Source organism: Pristiophorus japonicus, unplaced genomic scaffold, assembly GCF_044704955.1.
Source record: "Pristiophorus japonicus isolate sPriJap1 unplaced genomic scaffold, sPriJap1.hap1 HAP1_SCAFFOLD_384, whole genome shotgun sequence".
NCBI lineage: Eukaryota > Metazoa > Chordata > Chondrichthyes > Pristiophoridae > Pristiophorus > Pristiophorus japonicus.
Genome location: NW_027253696.1, coordinates 30,664 through 52,861, shown reverse-complemented (window position 1 = coordinate 52,861; position 22,198 = coordinate 30,664). Strand labels below are relative to the sequence as shown.

The window sequence follows — 22,198 nt, the reverse complement described above, 5'->3', positions numbered from 1 at the left end:
GTCTAACCCAACTCTCCCCCTAACTCCCTATACCCTATAATATCCCAACCAGTCTAATTCCACTCTCCCCAGAAATCCCCATACAATTTAATATCACCCAGTCTAATCTCACTCCCCACACCCTTTAATATCCCCCAGTCTAATTCCACTCTCCATCACATTGCACACTCACTTTAATATCCCACCCAGTCTAATCCTCATCTCCCCCTCAATCCCCACACTCTTTAAAATCCCTCCCGGACTAATCCCACTCTCCCCCTTACTCCCCAGACCCTTTCATAACCCACCCAGTCAAATCCCACTCTCCCCCTCAATCCACACACACTTTAATAACCCACCCAGTCTAATCCTCATCTCCCCCTCAATCCCCACACACTTTAATATTCTGCCCCGTCTAATCCAACTCTCCCCATACCCTCCAATATTCCATGCAACCTAATCCCTCTCCCCCAGCTCCCTTTAATATCCCATTCTCCTATTCACTCCCCTCACTCTTTAATATCCGATCAAGTCTAATCCCATCCTCCTGCTCACTGCCCATACCCTTTAATATCCCACCCAGTCTAATCCCACTCTCTCCCTCATTCACCGTTCCCTTTAATATACAACCCAGTCTAATCCTGCTCCCCCTTACCCTTTAATATCCCACCCAGTCTGATCCCACTCTCTCCCTCATTCACCGTTCCCTTTAATATCCCATCCAGGCTAACCCCGCTCTCCCCCTCACTCCCCATACCCTTTAATACCCCACTTAGTCTAATCCTACTCTCACCCTCACTTACCCTCACCATTTAATATCCCAGCCTGTCTAAACTCTCTCCCCCTGCTCTCTTTAATATCCCACCCAGTCTAATTCCACTCTGCCCCTCACTCCCCATACCCATTAATATCCTTTCCAGTCTAATTCCACAACCACTCACCCACTAATATCCCACGATTCCCCTTACTCCCTGCACCCTTTATTATCCCACCCAGTCTAATACCACTCTCCCCCTCACTCCCCGCACGCTTTAATATCGCTTCCAGTCTAATCCCACTCTGCCCCTCACTCCCCATACCCTTTAATATTCCACTTAGTATAAACCCACTCTCCCCTTCACACCCCACACACCTTTTAATATCCCCCAGTCTAATCCCACTCCCCCACTCACTCCCTGCACTCTTTAATATCCCACCCACTCTAATGCCTCTCCCCCTCACTTCCCGCACCATTTAATAACCCACCCAGTGTAATCCCACTCTCCCCCTCACCATTTAATATCCCACGCAGTCTAATCCCACTCTCTCCCTCACTCCCTGCACCCTTTTAATATCTCGCCCACTCTAATTCCAGTTAGTATAAACCCACTCTCCCCTTCACTCTCCACACACTTTTTAATATTCCCCAGTCTAATCTCACTCCCCCCCTCACTACCCACACCCTTTAATATCCCATCCAGTCTAATCTCACTCTCCCCCTCACTCCCTGCACCCTTTTAATATCTCACCCACTCTAACACCTCTCCCCCTCACTACTCGCACCCTTTAATATCCCAGCCAGTCGAATCCCAGTTAGTATAAACCCACTCTCCCCTTCACTCGCCACACACTTTTTAATATCCCATCCACTCTAATCTCACTCTCCCATTCACTCCCCATACCTTTTAATCTTCCACCCAGTCTAACACCTCTCCCCTTCACTTCCCGCACCCTTTAATATCCCACCCACACTCCCCCTCATTCCCTGCACACTAATATCCCACCCAGTCTAATCTCACTCTTCCCCCAGTCCCTGCATCCTTTAATATCCCACACGGTCTAATCCCACTTTCCCACTCACCATTTAATAACCCACCCAGTCTAATCCCATTCTTTCCTTCACCGTTCCCTTTAACATCCCACCCAGTCTAATCCCACTCTGCCCCTCACTCCCCACACCCTTTAATATCCCATCCAGTCTAATTCCACTCTCCCTTTAATATCCGATCAAGTCTAATCCAACTCTCCTGTTCGCTCCCCACACCCTTTAATATCCCACCCAGTCCAATCGCACCCTTCCCCTCACTCCTCGCACCCTTTAATATGCCACCCAGTCTAATCCCACCCACCCCTCACTCCCCATACCCTTTAATATCCCACCCAGTCTAATCCCTCTACCCCTCACTTCCAGTACCCTTTAATATCCCACCCAGTCTAAACCTACTCTCCCCTCACTCCCCATTCACTTTAATATCCCAGCCACTCTAACCCCGCTGCCAATCACTCCCGCACCATTTATTATCCCACCCAGTCTAATCGCACCCTTCCCCTCACTCTCCACAACCTTTAAAAGCCCACCCAGTCTAATCCCTCTAACCCTGCTCTTTTTAATATCTCCCACCCAGTCAAATCTCACTCTCCCCTTCACTTCCCATAATCATTCAATATCCCTCCCAGCCTAATTCCTCACTCCCCGCACCCTTCAATATCCCACCCAGTCTATTCCCTCTCTCCCCCTCACGCCCCACACACTTTAATATTCCACTCTCCCTCTCACCCTTTAATATCCCACCCAGTCTAACCCAACTCTCCCCCCCATTCCCCATTCCCTTTAATATCCCACCCAGTTGTAGCCTATGCAGTCTAATCCCACTCGCTCCCTTATTCACCATTCTCCTTAATATCCCACTCAGTCCTGCTCCCCTTCACCCTTTAATATCCCACCTGGTCTAATCCCTCTCCCCCTCACTCGCCGCACACTTTAATATCCCACCCAGTCTAATCCCACTCTCCCCCTCACCATATAATATCCCAGTCTCCCCCTCACCCTCTAATATCCCACTCTCCCCCTGACTCCCCATACCCATCAATATCCCACCCAGCCTAATCCCTCCCCCGCCCCCCGCTCTCTTTCATATTTCACCCAGTCTAATCCCACTCTGCACCTCACTCCCCATACCCTTTAATATCCATCCCAGTCTAATCCCACTCCCCCTCACCCACTAATATCCCACTCTCCCCCTCACTCCCATTCCCTTTAATATCCCACCAAATCTAAGCCCACTCTCCCCCACACTCCCCAAACCATTTAATATCCCTCTCAGTCTAATCCCACTCCCTCACACCCTTTAATATGACACCTAGTCTAATCCCCTCACTTCCCAGACCCTTTAATATCCCACCCAGTCGAATCCCATTCTCCCCCTCACTCCCCGCACCCTTTAAAATCCCACCTAGTCTGATCCCACTCTCTCTCTCACCCGCCGTTCCCTTTAATATCCCACCCAGGCTAACCCCGCTCTCCCCATACCCTTTAATTTCCCTCCCAGTCTAATCCCACTCCCCCTCATCCTATAATATCCCACCCAGTCTATTCGCACTCTCCCTCCTCATTCACTGTTCCCTTTAACATCCCACCCAGTCTAATTCCACTCCCCCTCACCCACTAATATCCCACTCTCCCGCTCACTCCTTGTACCCGCTAATATCCCACCCAGTCTAATCCCACTCTCCCTCTGCTCTCCCATCCAGTCTAATCCCACTCTTCCCCTTCACTCCCCGTACCCGTCGATATCCCACCCAGCCCAATCCCTCTCCCACTCACTCCCCACACCCTTTAATATCCCACTTAGTATAAACCCACTCTTCCCTTCACTTCCCGCACCCATTAATATCCCATCCACTCTAACCCCTCACTTCCCAAATCATTTAATAACCCACCCAGTCTAATCCCACTCCCCCTCACCATTTAATATTCCACCCAATCTAATCCCACTTTCCCGTTCTCTCCCTGCTCCCTTTAATGTCTGACCCAGTCTAATCCACCTCTTCCCCCTCCATCCCCATACCCTTCAATATCCCACCCAGTCTTCTCCCACTCTCACTCACTATCTAATCCTAGTCTCCCCGTAACTCCCCTCACCTTTCATATCCCACTCTCCCCCTCACTTCCCGCACCCTTTAATATCCCACCTAGTCTAATCTCACTCCCCCCCCTCACTACCCACACCCTTTAATGTGTCACCCAGTCTAATCCCACTCTCCCCTCAATTACCGCACCCTTTAAAATCCAGTCTAATCCCTCCACCCCCCTTAATATCCCACCCAGTCTAACCCCTCTCCCCCTCACTTCTCGCACCCTTTAAGATCCCTCCCAGTCTAATCCCACTCTCCCTTTAATATCCCATCCAGTCTAATCCCACTCTTCTCGCTCACTCCCTGTATCCGTCGATATCCCACCCAGCCTAATCTCTCTCCCACTCACTCCCCACACCCTTTACTATCCCACTTAGTATAAACCCACTGTTCCCTTCACTCCCCGGACCCTTTAATATCCCACCCATTCTAACCCTTCACTTCCCAAACCATTTAATATCCCACCCAGTCTAATCCCACTCTCCCGCTCACTCCCTGTACCCTTTAATATCCCACCCAGTCTATTCCCAGCAACTATCTAATTCCCTTTCGGAGGCTCTGCTTTAACACTGGTTTGTGGCCGAATTCCCCATCCTCGCACCCTTTGTGTAAAGATATTTCCTAACCTCCTTCTTGGTGCTTAGTTTGTGATGTCCCGGGGACGTGAAAGGTGTTCTAACCGCCACCACACTTACTGCCTTGCAGTTCCACGTCTGGGCACGGGCAGGTCAGAGGTCAGCAGGCACAGAACTGGTTACATTCCACCCCGTCTTCTGCCTATGAACAATCCCTCCCGGGGACAGTTGCAGATTACAGTTCACCAATCTTCCTGTGCGAGCCCAACGCTGATTGCTGCCGCACTATTTAACCAAGTAGGGAGGGAAAGTCACTCCAGCGGTGTTCAGCTCCTCAGATAATGGAAGAAGTCCATGCCCATATGCAGCAAGACCTGCACAACATCCAGGCCTGGGCTGATAAGAGGCAAGTAACATTCACGCCACACAAGTGCCCGGCAATGACCATCTCCAACAAGCGAAAGCCTAACACATTGCTGTCTGTAGGAGCTTGCTGTATGCAAATTGGCAACTGATTTTTCTACATTACTACAGACTACACTTCAAATGTACTTAATTTGCTGTAATGTGCTTTGGCAAGTCTAGAGGTCGTGAAAGGTGCTTTAGAAATATTTATTGCCGGAGGCTGGGTATTCTGCGGTGAGTGTCTCACCTCCTGACTCCCCAAAGTCTTTCCACCATCTACAAGGCGCAAGTCAGGAGTGTGATGGAATACTCTCCACTTGCCTGGATGAGTGCAGCTCCAGCCACACTCAAGAAGCTTGACACCATCCAGGACAAAGCAGCCCGCTTGATAGGCACCCCATCCACCGTCTTAAACATTCACTCCCTCCACCACCGGCGCACCGTGGCTGCAGTGTGTACCATCTACAAGATGCACTGCAGCAACTCGCCAAGGTTTCTTCAGCAGCACCTTCCAAACCTGCGACCTCTACCACCTAGAAGGACAAGGGCAGCAGGTGCATGGGAACACCACCATCACCTGCAAGTTCCCCTCCAAGTCACACACCATCCTGACTTGGAAATATATCGGCTGTTCCTTCATTGTCGCTGGGTCAAAATCCTGGAACTACCTCCCTAACAGCATTGTGGGAACACCTTCACCAAACGGATTGCAGCGGTTCAAGGCGGCGACTCAAGGGCAATTAGGGATGGGCAATAAATGCCAGCCTTGCCTGTGACTCCCATATCCCAAGAATAAATTTGAAAATTGCGCCATCATCCATCATCATCATATTTAAAGAGAAACATTTTATTATGCTTTCGCCAGGTCTGTTCAGCAGCGATGGAAACCACTTTCAGAGTTAATGAAAGAAAACTAGACTTTAAATGGTAACTTTAAATAATGTACATTTTAATTGAAGATATTGATACAAAGACAGAAAGATGAGAGTTTAAAAATAGGGGTTTCTTGCTTCACTAATATTTCCAGGGTATGCTTTATACAACGTCCGGTGACCTCACCGCGACCCGGCAACCTGACCATGACCCGGCAACCTCACCGGGACCTTACCGTGACTCGACGACTTCACCGCGACCCGGTTTTACCCAGCAAAAAAACTGCATGCGCAGGATTTACAGGTCAAAGGTCGTGCACCCAGAATCCGGTCACGGCAACACCAGGAGAAATTGGCAACGACAGATTCCCATGGGATTAACAGACAGATTAGATAGACGAGTAAACTTGCCCCAACTCCCACCCTTTGGCTGAAACGCTGGAGTGTGATTGGAGGATTGGGGCTGCCAGGGAAGTGCCCGGGCTCCAGACTATTTCATCAGACGCTCCATGTTGGGGTTGGTGAAGGAGAATCCCTGGAACGCCATCTGGTCCATCGAGTCAATCAGATTCTTGTCCCCCTGAGAGAGCCTTGGCTTCTCGCTCAGAAACTCACGGTCAAAGTTACTGTAATCACCGGCAGATTTCTGAAAATACACGAGTAAAGTGAAACTGTGAATAACAGAGAGAGAGAGCGAGCGAGAGCGAGACAGAGCGAGAGAGCGAGCGAGCGAGATAGGGGACAAGGAGAAGTGGGAGGGGAGGAGGGGAGAGAGCAGAGAGAAGGATGGAGAGGAGGGACGAGCGAGCTGTGGTGCGGGTTGGGGAGGGACACGAGGGAAAACGTACCACTTTGGGTTTGAATGGAGGGTCCATTTCCTTTTTCTCCAGTGCAGTCCAGTTCACAGTTTTGAAGAAGTTATGCAGTTTGATGTTTCCTGAAATCCCAAGTCTCTTCAATGGATCTCTTTCAAAGAGCTGAAATAACAAGCCGAGCACAGCATGGATTTATATGGTCCCTTTAACGTAGTAAAACATCCCAAGGAGCAATTATCAAACAAGATTTGACACCGACACATAAGGAGAAATTAGGGTAGGTGACAAGAGCACAGTTTTAAGAGCGTCTTAGAGGAGGAGAAAGAGGCTTAGGAAGGGAATTCCAGAGGTTGGCGCCCAGCCAGCTGAAGGCACGGCCGCCAATGGTGGAGCGATTAAAATCAGGGATGCACAAGAGGCCAGAATTGGAGGAGCGTGGAGATCTCGGGGGGTTGTGGGGCTGGAGAAGGTTACAGAGATAGGGAGGGGCGAGGCCATGGAGGGATTTGAACACAAGGATGAGAATTTTAAAATTGACCGGGAGCCAATAACCGATACACAGGTTACTAATCTGGGGGAGACAGATAGAGGGCTGCTCCTGGGGTGGAGGTTTTGCTCCCCTGCCGAAGGAGTCAAGCCGGGGGGGGGGGGGGCAGTGAGACGGTGATATTGAGCCCCAGGCAACGTAACTTAATGTCCATCCACACTGAGGGTGCACACAGTCAGCCCAATCCTGCACCACAACCTTCACACATGCTCTAGGACCTAGCCACCGACCGTGGTCCCCATCGACCAACCGAGAAACCCACCGAGCGACCGGGGTCCCCACCAACTGACCGACCGACCGGGGTCCCCACTGACCGAGCGGGGTACCCACCGACCGACCGGGGTCCCCACCGACCGAGCGGGGTCCCCACCTACTGACCGACCGACCGGGGTCCCCACCGACCGAGCAGGGTCCCCACCGACTGACCGACCGGGGTCCCCACCGACCGAGCGACCGGGGTTTCCACCAACTGACCGACCGACCGGGGTCCCCACCGACCGAGCGGGGTCCCCACCAACTGACCGACCGACCGGGGTCCCCACCGACCGACAGGGGTCCCCACCGACCGAGCGACCGGGGTCCCCACCAACTGACCGACCGACCGGGGTCCCCACCGACCGACAGGGGTCCCCACCGACCGACAGGGGTCCCCACCGACCGACCGACCGACCGACCGGGGTCCCCACCGACCGACCGGGGTCCCCACCGACCGAGCGACCGGGGTCCCCACCGACCGAGCGGGGTTCCCACCGACTGACCGACCGACCGGGGACCCCACCGACCGAGCGGGGTCCCCACAGACTGACCGACCGAGCGGGGTCCACACCCACCGACCGGGCGGGGTCCACACCCACCGAGCGGGCGGGGTCCACACCGACCGAGCGGGCGGGGTCCACACCGACCGAGCGGGCGGGGTCCACACCGACCGAGCGGGGTCCCCACCCACCGACCGGGGTCCACACTCACCGACCGACCGAGGTCCACACCCACCGACCGACCGGGGTCCACACCCACCGACCGACCGACCGGGGTCCACACCGACCGACCGGAGTCCACACCGACCGACCGGAGTCCACACCCACCGACCGACCGGGGTCCACACCCACCGACCGACCGGGGTCCACACCCACCGACCGACCGACCGGGGTCCCCACCGACCGAGTGGGGTCCCCACCAACTGACCGACCGACCGGGGTCCCCACCGACCGACCGGGGTCCCCACCGTCCGACCGACCGACCAACCGGGGTCCCCACCGACCGAGCGGGGTCCCCACAGACTGACCGGGGTCCACACGGACCGAGCGGGCGGGGTCCACACCGACTGAGCGGGCGGGGTCCACACCGACCGAGCGGGCGGGGTCCACACCGACCGAGCGGGGTCCACACCGACCGAGCGGGCGGGGTCCACACCGACCGAGCGGGCGGGGTCCACACCGACCGAGCGGGCGGGGTCCACACCGACCGAGCGGGCGGGGTCCACACCGACCGAGCGGGCGGGGTCCACACCGACCGAGCGGGGTCTCCACCGACCGAGCGGGGTCCCCACCGACCGACCGGGGTCCACACTCACCGACCGACCGGGGTCCACACCCACCGACCGACCGGGTTCCACACCCACCGACCGACCGGGGTCCACACCCACCGACCGACCGGGGTCCACACCCACCGACCGACCGGGGTCCACACCCACCGACCGACCGGGGTCCACACCCACCGACCGACCGGGGTCCACACCCACCGACCGACCGGGGTCCACACCCACCGACCGACCGGGGTCCACACCCACCGACCGACCGGGGTCCACACCCACCGACCGACCGGGGTCCACACCCACCGACCGACCGACCGGGGTCCACACCCACCGACCGACCGGGGTCCACACCCACCGACCGACCGACCGGGGTCCACACCCACCGACCGACCGACCGGGGTCCACACCCACCGACCGACCGACCGGGGTCCACACCCACCGACCGACCGACCGGGGTCCACACCCACCGACCGACCGGGGTCCACACCCACCGACCGACCGACCGGGGTCCACACCCACCGACCGACCGGGGTCCACACTCACCGACCGACCGGGGTCCACACCCACCGACCGACCGGGGTCCACACCCACCGACCGACCGGGGTCCACACCCACCGACCGACCGGGGTCCACACCCACCGACCGACCGGGGTCCACACCCACCGACCGACCGGGGTCCACACCCACCGACCGACCGGGGTCCACACCCACCGACCGACCGGGGTCCACACCCACCGACCAGGGTCCACACCCACCGACCGGAGTCCACACCCACCGACCGACCGACCGGGGTCCCGTTTTGATTCACGTTGTGACTTGAGTCTTTTAAATAATCGAATCATTTGTGTTATGAGAATTAAATGAATGCTCCATCACTAAAGCCAGTATGTACTTTTTCCAGGATGTCCTTGGATTCTCTGGTGATCCAGCGCGGATAGTGCGGAGTGTCCACTCGGATAGACTCAAACAGCTCATCTTCATCATCACCATGGAATGGCGACTGACCAATCAGCATCTCGTACAGCAGCACCCCAAACGACCACCAATCAACTGAGAAGGTATATTTCTGACCCAATAAAATCTGTCAATCATAGAAACAAGATCAATTACAGAGACAGACCGAGAGCAAGCAAGACCATCACCAATAGTCTGCTGCGAGGCGGGGGGGGGGGAAACGGGGGCAGTGGGGTGAGGGTGGGAAGGGGAACGGGGGCAGTGGGGGTGAGGGTGGGGGGAACGGGGGCAGTGATGGCGGGGGGAACGGGGGCAGTGATGGCGGGGGGAACGGGGGCAGTGATGGCGGGGGGAACGGGGGCAGTGATGGTGGGGGGAACGGGGGCAGTGATGGTGGGGGGAACGGGGGCAGTGATGGTGGGGGGAACGGGGGCAGTGATGGTGGGGGGGGAACGGGGGCAGTGATGGTGGGGGGAACGGGGGCAGTGATGGTGGGGGGGAACGGGGGCAGTGATGGTGGGGGGAACGGGGGCAGTGATGGTGGGGGGAACGGGGGCAGTGAGGGGGGTGGCTGGGCTGATATTCTCGTGCTCAAAGCACTGACCTCCGGTGCGATGTAATCGGGGGTCCCACAGAAGGTGGTTGCTCGGTTTTCATCGAACACGTTCTCTTTGCACATGCCGAAGTCGGCGATTTTGATGTGTCCGTCCTTGTCCAACATCACATTGTCCAGCTTGAGATCTCTACAACAAAACATTGAGCCAGGGTAAGACAGACATCACTGTTCTCGACCCGACAGTGTACATTACACACTGCCTGCCTGTCTTAACGTCCCGCTGCCCGTGTGACTGACCTCCCCGGGGGGGCTCACCCACTCAGCCGCATTGGCACCGAGCCAGCATCCGATGCCCCTGCACCCAGCTTCTACACTCACCGGTAAATGATCCCCTTCGAGTGCAGGAACTGCAAGCCACAGATTATTTCTGCTCCATAAAACCTACAAGATCAGAAACAAACCAGTCAATCCTGTTGTTCAAGTAATTCGTCGAACATTTACACAACAGGTGGTGCCCTGTCTGGGACAACAGCTTGGCTCAGTGAGTAACACTCTCGCCTGGGAGTCACAGGGGCATGGGTTCAAGTCCCAATCCAGAGCGCTGCACTGTCAGAGGGCCAGTACTGAGGGAGCGCTGCACTGTCAGAGGGCCAGTACTGAGGGAGCGACGCACTGTCGGAGGGGCAGTACTGAGGGAGTGTAACACTGTCGGAGGGGCAGTACTGAGGGAGCGACGCACTGTCGGAGGGGCAGTACTGAGGGAGTGTAGCACTGTCGGGGGGCAGTACTGAGGGAGCGCTGCACTGTCAGAGGGGCAGTACTGAGGGAGCGACGCACTGTCGGAGGGGCAGTACTGAGGGAGTGTTGCACTGTCGGAGGGGCAGTACTGAGGGAGTGCTGCACTGTCAGAGGGGCAGTACTGAGGGAGCGCTGCACTGTCAGAGGGGCAGTACTGAGGGAGCGCTGCACTGTCGGAGGGGCAGTACTGAGGGAGCGTTGCACTGTCGGAGGGGCAGTACTGAGGGAGCGCTGCACTGTCGGAAGGGCAGTACTGAGGGAGTGCCGCACTGTCGCCAGTGCTGCCCACATCTGCGAACAGTCTGATGCCGACATTCCCCTCACATTTCACAGCCGAGGCGGGAGGGCGAAGAATTCGACACACACCCACCCCTGGACCTGTGGCGTCACCGGAGGAATCGGGGAGGGGCCGCCCGGGGTAGGGTGGTCTCTGGGAGGTGAGAGATTGGGAGGGGAGGGGAGGGGAGGGGAGGGGAGGGGAGGGGAGGGGAGGGGAGGGGAGGGGAGGGGAGGGGAGGGGGGCGAGGGGGAGGGGGCAAGGGGGTCTTGGGGGAGATGAGGGGTCAGGGCCACGATGCTGAGCTCCGCCTTGCGCCAGTGAAGCTGCTGCCCCCGTGTGGGGGTTGGAGTGACTTACATCGCTCGGTACAGATCGAAGCGGCCCTTCTCCTGAATGTGAAACATCAGGTCACCACCGTTCAGATATTCCATGACAAAGAACAGGTGCTCCTGCCGTCAAAAACAAAACATCGACACTCACGTCATGTTCACTGGGCCTCGCAATTCACCATAAACCCACCGAGCGGGAAGAATGTACCCCCCCTGCACTGAGTCCTGAGCCCCCCCCCCCGCAATGAGTCCTGAGGCCCCCCCCCCGCAATGAGTCCTGTACACCCCCCACCACACTAAGTCCTGAGCCCCACCCCCCGACACTGAGCCCCGAGTCCACCCTCCTCCCCAAGCCCAAGACACCCCCCCCACCGCACTGAGCCGCGAGCCCCTCCCGCACAGAGCCCCGAGCCCCCCTCTCCCCAAGCCCCAAGACACCCCCTACACTGAGCCCCGAGACCCTTCCCGCACTGAGTCCCGAGCCTCCACCCCACACTAAGCCCCAAGCCTCCCCCCCACCAAACACACGTCCCCACACTGAGACTAGAGACCCCCCCACCCCCGCCCCCCTCAGTAATCCCGATTCCCCCCACACACAGATCGATCCTGACAGAATCTCGAGCCAGGATAAGCCACCCAGCCCATCAGTCCCTGTCTGAAAGTTGGTCAGTGGATTCGGGGGGAGTCTTAATGGCTCCAGCGCTGACTCAGACACCTTGGGTCAAATGGCCTCCAGTGGAGATTGACATTGGGCGTGAATCACCTGCGGCCTGTGTGACGCCAGTTACCGTCAGCACAGAAGGCCGTCAGCACAGAAGGAGGCCATTCAGCTCTTCGAGTTTCCACACAGGAGCTGTTGACTTGAATCTCATTTCCCAGCTCTTTCCCCTCCAATCATATCTTTCTCGTGCAGTGACCAGTGGAAATAATCTCCATCTGCTCCGCCAATCCTTTCCGGGTCCCCGTTAATAACCTGTCTCGGGTTGCGGTGATTCTGTACCTTGGTTTGAAAGGTGGAGTACAGGTGAGTGAGGAATGGATTATCCCACGCGAGGGCCAGCACTCGTTTCTCCACCATCGTACATTCCACATCATCATCCATTAAAACCACGTCCTTCTTCAGTGCTTTAATGGCAAAGAAATCACCCTTCCCCTTCAACTCTGCGAGGAGCACCTGTCACCAAAACAAGTGCCCGGTAAATCACCGTGAATACTGTAATCAAACACACACTAACCGTGAATACTGTAATCAAACACACACTAACCGTGAATACTGTAATCAAACACACACTAACAGGGGATACTGTAATCAAACACACACTAACCGTGAATACTGTAATCAAACACACACTAACAGGGGATACTGTAATCAAACACACACTAACCGTGAATACTGTAATCAAACACACGCTAACTGTGAATACTGTAATCAAACACACACTAACCGTGAATACTGTAATCAAACACACACTAACCGTGAATACTGTAATCAAACACACACTAACAGGGGATACTGTAATCAAACTCACACTAACAGGGGATACTGTAATGAAACTCACACTAACCGTGAATACTGTAATCACCACACACACACACACACTCGGGGGGGGGGAGGGGGGGGGGGGAATATTGTAAAGACTCAGGCCTGGAATTGCGGTGGTGAATGATGGTATACTGTCACCGTTCACCGTCATTACCGCTCTGAAACTGACTACACTTGAGGATGTTGCGGAAATGCTGAGGTTGAGATCAGTCAGTCACTGCACTGACACTGGCTGCACCGTGGACACACCCCCCTCCCCTCCAGAGACGGCACTCGGTGAGATCAGTGCACCTGACGAAAATCTGGGCTTATTGTGTTAATATCGCTGCTAAATACTCCATTAAATGTTAGACCGCGTTGAAATAGATGTAACCGGTGTTTCAACAGAGTATTGAATGCGAAACAAACATCATGGCCCCAAAAAACTCATCTTTATATTTGTGGAACATCACATTTCTCCATTATGATAAAAATAAAAAAATTTTTAAAAACAAATAAAATGTCCATGATATTTCAGCTTCTACGTGATAACCAATCTTTATTTAGCTCTAACATTTTTTTTTAAAAAGTCCAGATAAAAGCTGATTCTCATTTGCTGGTTTGTGGTTTATGTGGATCCTTCACTGTAATTTAGACAGGTTTGTGCTGTCAGTGCAGCATCGCCCTGAGAATCCCCCAGTCACAACACTGCAATTACACGTCGCCAGAGGCCAACCTTGCCAGAGACCGCGTGCTCACTGTGGGAAACTTTCCTCGGGGCCAGTGCCTACTGACCCCTCATTATACACCTCAGTTTGGCAAATGCTTGAACTGTGCGATTTGCACAACTGCTGCACTATGCTCGGATTCTATGCTTCGATTTCAATCGACAATTGCTTTGATGTCTTACCGTTTTTAATGTTTGTGCAATGTTCCATTTTATTGAATTGCTCAATTCGAACTAATGGATAAACTCAAGCTTTCTTTGAGCAAAAATTGGTGTTTAATGAAGAGGAGGCACAGGATGAACTGACAGCAACCGAAAGAGGGCGAACAGACGGGAAATCAATGGTTAGAGGGTAATTACTGTGGGCACAACAGAGAGACAGTTCACTGGAAATACAGAGGGAGGGCGGGGGGAGGGAGGTATTCACAGAGGGAGGAAGAGGGAGGGATTTCCGGAGGGGGTGGAAGGGAGAGATTTACGGAGGGAGGGGGAGGTAGGGATTTACGGAGGGAGGGGGAGGTAGGGATTTACGGAGGGAGGGAGGGGGGAGGGAGGGATTTACGGAGGGAGGGCGGGGGGAGGGAGGTATTCACAGAGGGAAGGCAGGGGGGAGGGAGGTATTCACAGAGGGAGGAAGAGGGAGGGATTTCCGGAGGGGGGGGGGAAGGGAGAGATTTACGGAGGGAGGGGGAGGTAGGGATTTACGGAGGGAGGGGGGAGGGAGGGATTTACGGAGGGAGGGGGGGAGGGAGGGATTTATGGAGGTAGGGATTCACAGAGGGAGGGAGGGAGGGAGACAGGGAGGCAGAGGGAGAGGGAGGGAGAGGGATTCACGGAGGGGGGTGAGGGATTCACGGAGGGGGGTGAGGGATTCACGGAGGGGGGTGAGGGATTCACGGAGGGGGAGAGGGAGGAAGAGATTCACGGAGGGAGGGATTCACGGGGGGGGAGGGAGGGAGAGATTCACGGAGGGAAGGAGAGAGCGAGGGAGAGATTCACGGAGGGAAGGAGAGAGCGAGGGAGAGATTCACGGCGATGAGGACAGCAGAGAATCCGGGCAATTGACATTGGAACGAAGGCGGTGACGAGGAGGAAGATAGGAGGGGTTGTAATAAGGTGACTGGGAAAAACTACTTTGCACTGGCTCAAGAAAAGAAACTTATCCTCATGGAAACTGCGTTGGAAACATAATGCAGAACATTTTAAATATTTGGAAAATTTGAGAGAATTGTTCAACAGGTCGGGGAATGGGAGTGAGGGGAAAGCTTCACAGAGAGGGCATGGGCGGTGACAGCACTGCCTGCTGTGGTACTGAGGCAAACACACTGGATAGTCGAAATGGGGGGGTGGGGGGGAGGCAGATCCATCCTCACTGAAGCAACCGGCCCCAGGCTCAGATGGCGAGACGGGCCCCGGGCCCAGACGGGGAGACGGGCCCCGGGCCCAGACGGGGAGACGGGCCCCGGGCCCAGACGGGGAGACGGGCCCCGGGCCCAGACGGGGAGATGGGGAGATGGGCCCTGGGCCCAGACAGGCCCTGCTCACAATGTTAATGCTCCTGGAGCCACACTCACTTTTCCGAAGCTGCCTTTTCCCAGCACTTTGTGCAAAGTGAAGTTCTCGATGGTCATTCTCTTCAAATCGCGACGCAGACTGGGTCCGCGCAGGGGGGGTTTCGGCGAATTGTCCTCCCACAGCTTGCCGTACTGGTTACTGTCTGAAAACAGGCAAAGATTGGGCTGTGAGCACAGGTCCAGCCGAGGGCCCTCAGCTGGAGAGATAATGGTTCATGTTCAACATTTTGCTGATGAAATGAGCACCCTGAGCTGTTAACGGTACCTTGGAACCTAGCTGATCGGGCAGAGTCCCTGCTGGTGTTCACCGGGAGCAGGTGGGCACAAGGCAAGAAACACCAGCAACTGTGTGTGTTGAGCGACACACGCGTGACCTTCCGCGTTCCTGTGTGAACACGCATCTTTCTAACTAAAACTCATCCTTGTGAGAGACCTTTATCTCCTGACTTACTCATTTCGTCCACGAGAGCCAAGTGCTGCTCCCTTGGCCCTATTCCCATCACCGTGCTGACCAACCAACGTCCCTTCCAGGCCCCACGCCCATGTGCTGAGCAAACAGCGACACAGACTAGTTGGGCCGAATGCCCTGTTTCTGTGCTGTAACTTTGATGTAAATCACCCCCTCCTTGGAAAACACATCCTCGACCCTTGTCCTTGCCAACTACTGCCCCATCTCCAACATCCCTGTCCTCTCCAAAGTCCCTGAGCGTGTTGTAGCCTCCCAAATCCCTGACCACCTCAGGTCCCACCTTTCCATAGCAATCAATCAGCTCCAACATTTTGGGACTGGACTGGGGAGCATTATCACCTGCTCTGCAGCCTTTGACTAGGTTAACCATACCATCCTCCCTCAGCCCACTTACTATTGCAATCATCCTCAGACCATCATCACAGATGGCTTCCTCTGCCTGTCCCACCCCCACCTCCGGAGTCTCCCCAGGATCCATCCTCGGCCGCCTCTTCTTTCACACGCTGTCCCTTGGTGACATCATCCAAACACATGGACTCAGCTTCCACATGTCCGCGGAGGACACCCATCTACACCACCTCTCTCGACCCCGACACTGCCGATGTGTCATCGAACTGCTCACCTGACATTGGGAAGTGCAAAGCCATTGTCCCCACAACAAACTCAGCTCCCTCACTACTGACCACTGTCTGAGGCTCAACCCCACTCTCAGCAAACTCGCTGTCCTATTACCTATCTTGTCCATTCAATAACAGCCCTGTCAACACACTGGGGCATTGACACATCGTGTTTGGTTTGTGCACGACTGCAGGAGTCAGTCACGACCAGCGTGATCAGTTTGGCTCTTTGCATCTTTGCCAACCAGCTCCATGCCAATGGGCAAAGCGAAGTCGTGGCACCAGCTCCGAGCTTCGGTTAGAGGGAGGGTGCTGAGTGTGTCAGAGCGGTTACCCGTGTTGTCCAGGTTTTGGGTTCCAGAGCCAGCGGTGTTGTAAGCCTGATAAATCCCAATGTTTGAATTGTCAGACAGACCCCCATCCGACTTCCGAGTAGATGATTTCTGAGAAATACAAAAAATATTTTAAAACTCTGAACAGCATTACTCCCAATTAGAAAAGTAGAGAAGCTGGGGTTCTTAAAGCAGAGGTGGTCAAGGGGAGATTTAATAGAGGTGTTCAAAATCAGGAGGGGTTTTGGTCGCGTAAATAAGGAGAAACTATTTCCAGTGGCAGGAGGGTCGGTAACCAGAGGACACAGATTGAAGATAATCGGCAAAAGGACCAGAGGGAGATAAGAATTTATTTTACGCAGCGAGTTGTTGTGATCTGGAACGCGCTGCCTGAAAGGGCGGTGGGAGCAGATTCAATAGTAACTTTCAAAAGGGAATTGGGTAAATGCGCAGGGCTGTGGGGAAAGAGCGGGGCAGTGGGACTGATCGGATCGCTCTTTCACAGAGCCGGCACAGGCTCGATGGGCTGAATGGCCTCGTTCTCTGCTGAACGGTTCCAACAGTGAGTTGCAGCAAGTGGGGGAGTCAGTTGGAGAGTGGGGCCCCTCGACCACAGCAGCCACATGGGGTCTGGTGCAGCTCCCTCTCCCGGCTACACACCCAGGCCTCCACCATGCCTCCCTGGGCCCTCAATTTAACTGGGGGGGGGGGGGGGGGAAAGAGGGGGGCGGGAAGAGGGAGGGAGAGGGGGCCCAGTAACTGGGGGAGGGGGAAAGGACCCAGTAACCAGGGGAGGGGGCCTGGTAACTGGGGTAGGGAGGAGGAGAGAGGTGGCCCAGTAGCCAGGGTGCGGTGCAGGCCCGGTTACGGAGGGGGGGCAGGCCCGGTAACCGGGGATTTCCTCACCATGCTGATCTGGTTGAGAGCCTCAGCCATCAGTTTCTGGTTGATCCCGCAGAGATTGGCCACCTTGGACTGACACTTGTGGTGCACGTTCATCGCACATTCTGCAGCGGGGAGAGACAGACATCATTTACTGAGGTGAAACAGCGCAGGCCGAGCTTTGGCAACGGGACAAAGACGCACCTTCACACTTGAGTCCTTGCTTGACCAGCCCCCACAGCAAGCTCCCACAGTGATCGCAGAAGGTCGGGCTCATGTAGTTGTTCACTTTAAACCTGTGGGGAACGTCGATGTTAAATCGCTCCTTCTGGAACTGGAGAACAAAGTGTTAAAATAACAGCAACACTCAACGGATTACAGACATCATATAGCGATATAGGGACAGTGTATGGGGGGGGGGGGGGGGGAGGGAGTGCGGGGGGGGGGAAGGGAGTGCGGGGGGGGGGAAGGGAGTGCGGGGGGGGGGAAGGGAGTGCGGGGGGGGGGAAGGGAGTGCGGGGGGGGGGAAGGGAGTGCGGGGGGGTGCTGGGGGGGGGGGGGGAGTGCGGGGGGGGGGGAGGAGTGCGGGGGGAGGGGAGAAGGAGTGTGTGGGGGGGGGGAGGGCGGGGGGGGAAGTGTGGGGGGGGAGGGCGGGGGGGAAGGGTGTGCGGGGGGGGAAGGGAGTGCGGGGGGGGAGTGCGGGGAAGGGAGTGCGTGGGGGGAAGGGAGTGCGGGGGGGGGGGAAGGGAGTGCGGGGGGGGAAGGGAGTGCGGGGGGGGGGGGGAGGGGGAGGGAGTGCGGGGGGGGGAGTGGGGAGGGAGTGCGGGGGGGGGAAGGGAGTGCGGGGGAAGGGAGTGCGGGGGGGGGAAGGGAGTGCGGGGGGGGGAAGGGAGTGCGGGGGGGGGAAGGGAGTGCGGGGGGGGGAAGGGAGTGCGGGGGGGGGAAGGGAGTGCGGGGGGGGAAGGGAGTGCGGGGGGGGGAAGGGAGTGCGGGGGGGGGAAGGGAGTGCGGGGGGGGGAAGGGAGTGCGGGGGGGGGGGAGGGAGTGCGGGGGGGGGGGAGGGAGTGCGGGGGGGGGAAGGGAGTGCGGGGGGGGGGAAGGGAGTGCGGGGGGGGGAAGGGAGTGCGGGGGGGGGAAGGGAGTGCGGGGGGGGGGAAGGGAGTGCGGAGGGGGAAGGGAGTGCGGAGGGGGGGAAGGGAGTGCGGAGGGGGGAAGGGAGTGCGGGGGGGGGGAAGGGAGTGCGGGGGGGGAAGGGAGTGCGGGGGGGGAAGGGAGTGCGGGGGGGGAAGGGTGTGCGGGGGGGGAAGGGAGTGCGGGGGGGGAAGGGAGTGCGGGGAAGGGAGTGCGTGGGGGGAAGGGAGTGCGGGGGGGGAGTGCGGGGGGGGAAGGGAGTGCGGGGGGGGAAGGGAGTGCGGGGGGGGAAGGGGAGTGCGGGGGGGAAGGGAGTGCGGGGGGGGAAGGGAGTGCGGGGGGGGGGAAGGGAGTGCGGGGGGGGGAAGGGAGTGCGGGGGGGTGCTGGGGGGGGGGAGTGCGGGGGGGGGGAGGAGTGCGGGGGGGGGAGAAGGAGTGTGTGGGGGGGGGGGAGGGCGGGGGGGGAAGTGTGGGGGGGGAGGGCGGGGGGGAAGGGTGTGCGGGGGGGGAGGGCGGGGGGGAAGGGTGTGCGGGGAAGGGAGTGCGGGGGGGGGAGTGCGGGGAAGGGAGTGCGTGGGGGGAAGGGAGTGCGGGGGGGGAGTGCGGAGGATGCGGGGGGAAGGGAGTGCGGGGGGGGAAGGAGTGCGGGGGGGGAAGGGAGTGCGGGGGGGGAAGGGAGTGCGGGGGGGGGGAAGGAGTGCGGGGGGGGGGGAAGGGAGTGCGGGGGGGGAGGGAGTGCGGGGGGTGCTGGGGGGGGGGGGGGAGTGCGGGGGGGGAGGAGTGCGGGGGGGGGGGAGAAGGAGTGTGTGGGGGGGGAGGGCGGGGGGGGAAGTGTGGGGGGGGGAGGGCGGGGGGGGAGGGCGGGGAGGGAGTGCGGGGGGGGGGGGAGGGGGGAGTGCGGGGGGGGGAGGGGGAGGGAGTGCGGGGGGGGAGTGGGGAGGGAGTGCGGGGGGGGAAGGGAGTGCGGGGGAAGGGAGTGCGGGGGAAGGGAGTGCGGGGGGGGGGAAGGGAGTGCGGGGGGGGAAGGGAGTGCGGGGGGGGGGAAGGGAGTGCGGGGGGGGGAAGGGAGTGCGGGTGGGGAAGGGAGTGCGGGGGGGGGGGAAGGGAGTGCGGGGGGGGGGAAGGGAGTGCGGGGGGGGGAAGGGAGTGCGGGGGGGGGAAGGGAGTGCGGGGGGGGAAGGGAGTGCGGGGGGGGAAGGGAGTGCGGGGGGGGGGAAGGGAGTGCGGGGGGGGAAGGGAGTGCGGGGGGGGAAGGGAGTGCGGGGGGGAAGGGAGTGCGGGGGGGGAAGGGAGTGCGGGGGGGAAGGGAGTGCGGGGGGGAAGGGAGTGCGGGGGGGAAGGGAGTGCGGGGGGGAAGGGAGTGCGGGGGGGGGGAGGGAGTGCGGGGGGGGGAGGGAGTGCGGGGGGGGGAAGGGAGTGCGGGGGGGGGAAGGGAGTGCGGGGGGGGAAGGGAGTGCGGGGGGGGGAAGGGAGTGCGGGGGGGGGGAAGGGAGTGCGGGGGGGGGAAGGGAGTGCGGGGGGGGAAGGGAGTGCGGGGGGGGGAAGGGAGTGCGGGGGGGGGAAGGGAGTGCGGGGGGGGAAGGGAGTGCGGGGGGGGAAGGGAGTGCGGGGGGGGGAAGGGAGTGCGGGGGGGGGAAGGGAGTGCGGGGGGGGGAAGGGGAGTGCGGGGGGGGAAGGGAGTGCGGGGGGGGAAGGGAGTGCGGGGGGGGAAGGGAGTGCGGGGGGGGGAAGGGAGTGCGGGGGGGGGAAGGGAGTGCGGGGGGGGGAAGGGAGTGCGGGGGGGGGAAGGGAGTGCGGGGGGGAAGGGAGTGCGGGGGGGGAAGGGAGTGCGGGGGGGGAAGGGAGTGCGGGGGGGGAAGGGAGTGCGGGGGGGAAGGGAGTGCGGGGGGGAAGGGAGTGCGGGGGGGAAGGGAGTGCGGGGGAGGGAGTGCGGGGGGGAAGGGAGTGCGGGGGGGGAAGGGAGTGCGGGGGGGGAAGGGAGTGCGGGGGAAGGGAGTGCGGGGGGGGGAAGGGAGTGCGGGGGGGGAGTGCGGGGGGGCGAAGGGAGTGCGGGGGTGGGGGGAGGGAAGGGAGTGCGGGGGGGGGGGGGAAGGGAGTGCGGGGGAAGGGAGTGCGGGGGGGCGAAGGGAGTGCAGGGGGGGAGGGAGTGCTCGGGGGGGAAGGGAGTGCGGGGGGGGGGGGGGAGTGCGGGGGGTGGGGGAGTGCGGGGGTGGGGGGCGTGCGGGGGGGGAGGGAGTGCTCGGGGGGGGAAGGAAGTGCGGGGGGGGGGGAGGGAGTGCGGGGGGGGAAGGGTGTGCGGGGGGGGGAAGGGGGTAAGGGAGTGCGGGGGGGTAAAGGGGGAGTGCGGGGGGGGAAGGGAGTGCGGGGGGGGTAAAGGGGGAGTGCGGGGGGGGGAAGGGAGTGCGGGGGGGGGGAGTGCGGGGAAGGGAATGCGGGGTGGGGGGATGCGGGTGGGGGAAGGGAGTGCGGGGTGGGGGGATGCGGGGGGGGGGAAGGGAGTGCGGGGGGGGGAAGGGAGTGGGGGGGGGGAAGGGAGTGCGGTGGGGCGGGAAGGGAGTGCGGGGGAGGGAGTGCGGGGGGGGGGAGGGAGTGCGGGGGGGAGTGCGGGGGGGAGTGCGGGGGGTGGGGGGAGTGCGGGGGGGAGTGCGGGTGGGGAGTGCGGGGGGGGGGAGTGCGGGGGGGGGAGTGCGGGGGGGCGAAGGGAGTGCGGGGGGGGAGGGAGTGCTCGGGGGGGAAGGGAGTGCGGGGGGGGGGGGAGGGAGTGCGGGGGCGGGGGGGGGGGGAGGGAGTGCGGGGGGGGGAAGGGTGTGCGGGGGGGCAAGGGGGTAAGGGGGGTAAGGGGGTAAGGGGGTAAGGGAGTGCAGGGGGGGAGGGAGTGCTCGGGGGGGAAGGGAGTGCGGGGGGGGGAGGGAGTGCGGGGGGGGGAGGGGGTAAGGGAGTGCGGGGGGTGGGGGGGAAGGGCGGGGGGGAGGAGGGGGTGGGGGGGGGGGAGTGCGGGGGGGAGAGGGAGTGCGGGGAAGGGAGTGCGGGGGGTGGGGGGAGTGCGGGGGGGGGGAGGGGGTGCGGGGGAAGGGAGTGCGGGGGGGGAGTGCGGGCGGGGGGGGAGTGCGCGGGGGGGGGGGGAGTGCGGGGGGGGGGAGTGCGGGGGGGCGAAGGGAGTGCTCGGGGGGGAAGGGAGTGCGTGGGGGGGGGGAGGGAGTGCGGGGGGGGGGGGGGAGGGTGTGCGGGGGGGCAAGGGGGCAAGGGGGGGGAAGGGGGTAAGGGAGTGCGGGGGGGGGAAGGGAGTGCGGGGGGGGGGAGTGCGGGGGGGCGAAGGGAGTGCGGGTGGGGGGGAGGGGGGAAGGGGGTAAGGGAGTGCGGGGGAGTAAGGGGGAGTAAGGGAGTAAGGGGGGGGAAGGGAGTGCGGGGG

The 22,198-nt window shown here is 59.7% G+C and overlaps 2 protein-coding genes across 2 annotated transcripts in view; one reads left to right on the top strand and one right to left on the bottom strand.

Annotated features, from left to right (window-relative positions):
• The window catches only part of LOC139250519 (6-phosphofructo-2-kinase/fructose-2,6-bisphosphatase 4-like), a 282,039-nt gene extending 272,364 nt beyond the window's left edge, over positions 1 to 9,675 (top strand). Inside the window, exon 15 of the transcript XR_011591316.1 lies at positions 9,520 to 9,675. The gene's annotated coding sequence lies outside the window, so the exon portion shown is untranslated. The remainder of the gene's footprint in view (positions 1 to 9,519) is intronic.
• Positions 5,786 to 22,198, bottom strand: part of LOC139250518 (protein kinase C delta type-like) — a 23,753-nt gene continuing 7,340 nt past the window's right edge. Inside the window, exons 7-17 of the mRNA XM_070872893.1 lie at positions 17,863 to 17,992; positions 17,683 to 17,783; positions 16,779 to 16,887; positions 15,359 to 15,501; positions 12,536 to 12,709; positions 11,564 to 11,655; positions 10,507 to 10,569; positions 10,177 to 10,315; positions 9,511 to 9,699; positions 6,574 to 6,702; positions 5,786 to 6,371 (exon numbers count right to left, since the gene is read on the bottom strand). Of these exons, the coding sequence (XP_070728994.1) occupies positions 6,216 to 6,371; positions 6,574 to 6,702; positions 9,511 to 9,699; positions 10,177 to 10,315; positions 10,507 to 10,569; positions 11,564 to 11,655; positions 12,536 to 12,709; positions 15,359 to 15,501; positions 16,779 to 16,887; positions 17,683 to 17,783; positions 17,863 to 17,992 (1,425 nt within the window). The 3' untranslated portion in view covers positions 5,786 to 6,215. The remainder of the gene's footprint in view (positions 6,372 to 6,573; positions 6,703 to 9,510; positions 9,700 to 10,176; positions 10,316 to 10,506; positions 10,570 to 11,563; positions 11,656 to 12,535; positions 12,710 to 15,358; positions 15,502 to 16,778; positions 16,888 to 17,682; positions 17,784 to 17,862; positions 17,993 to 22,198) is intronic.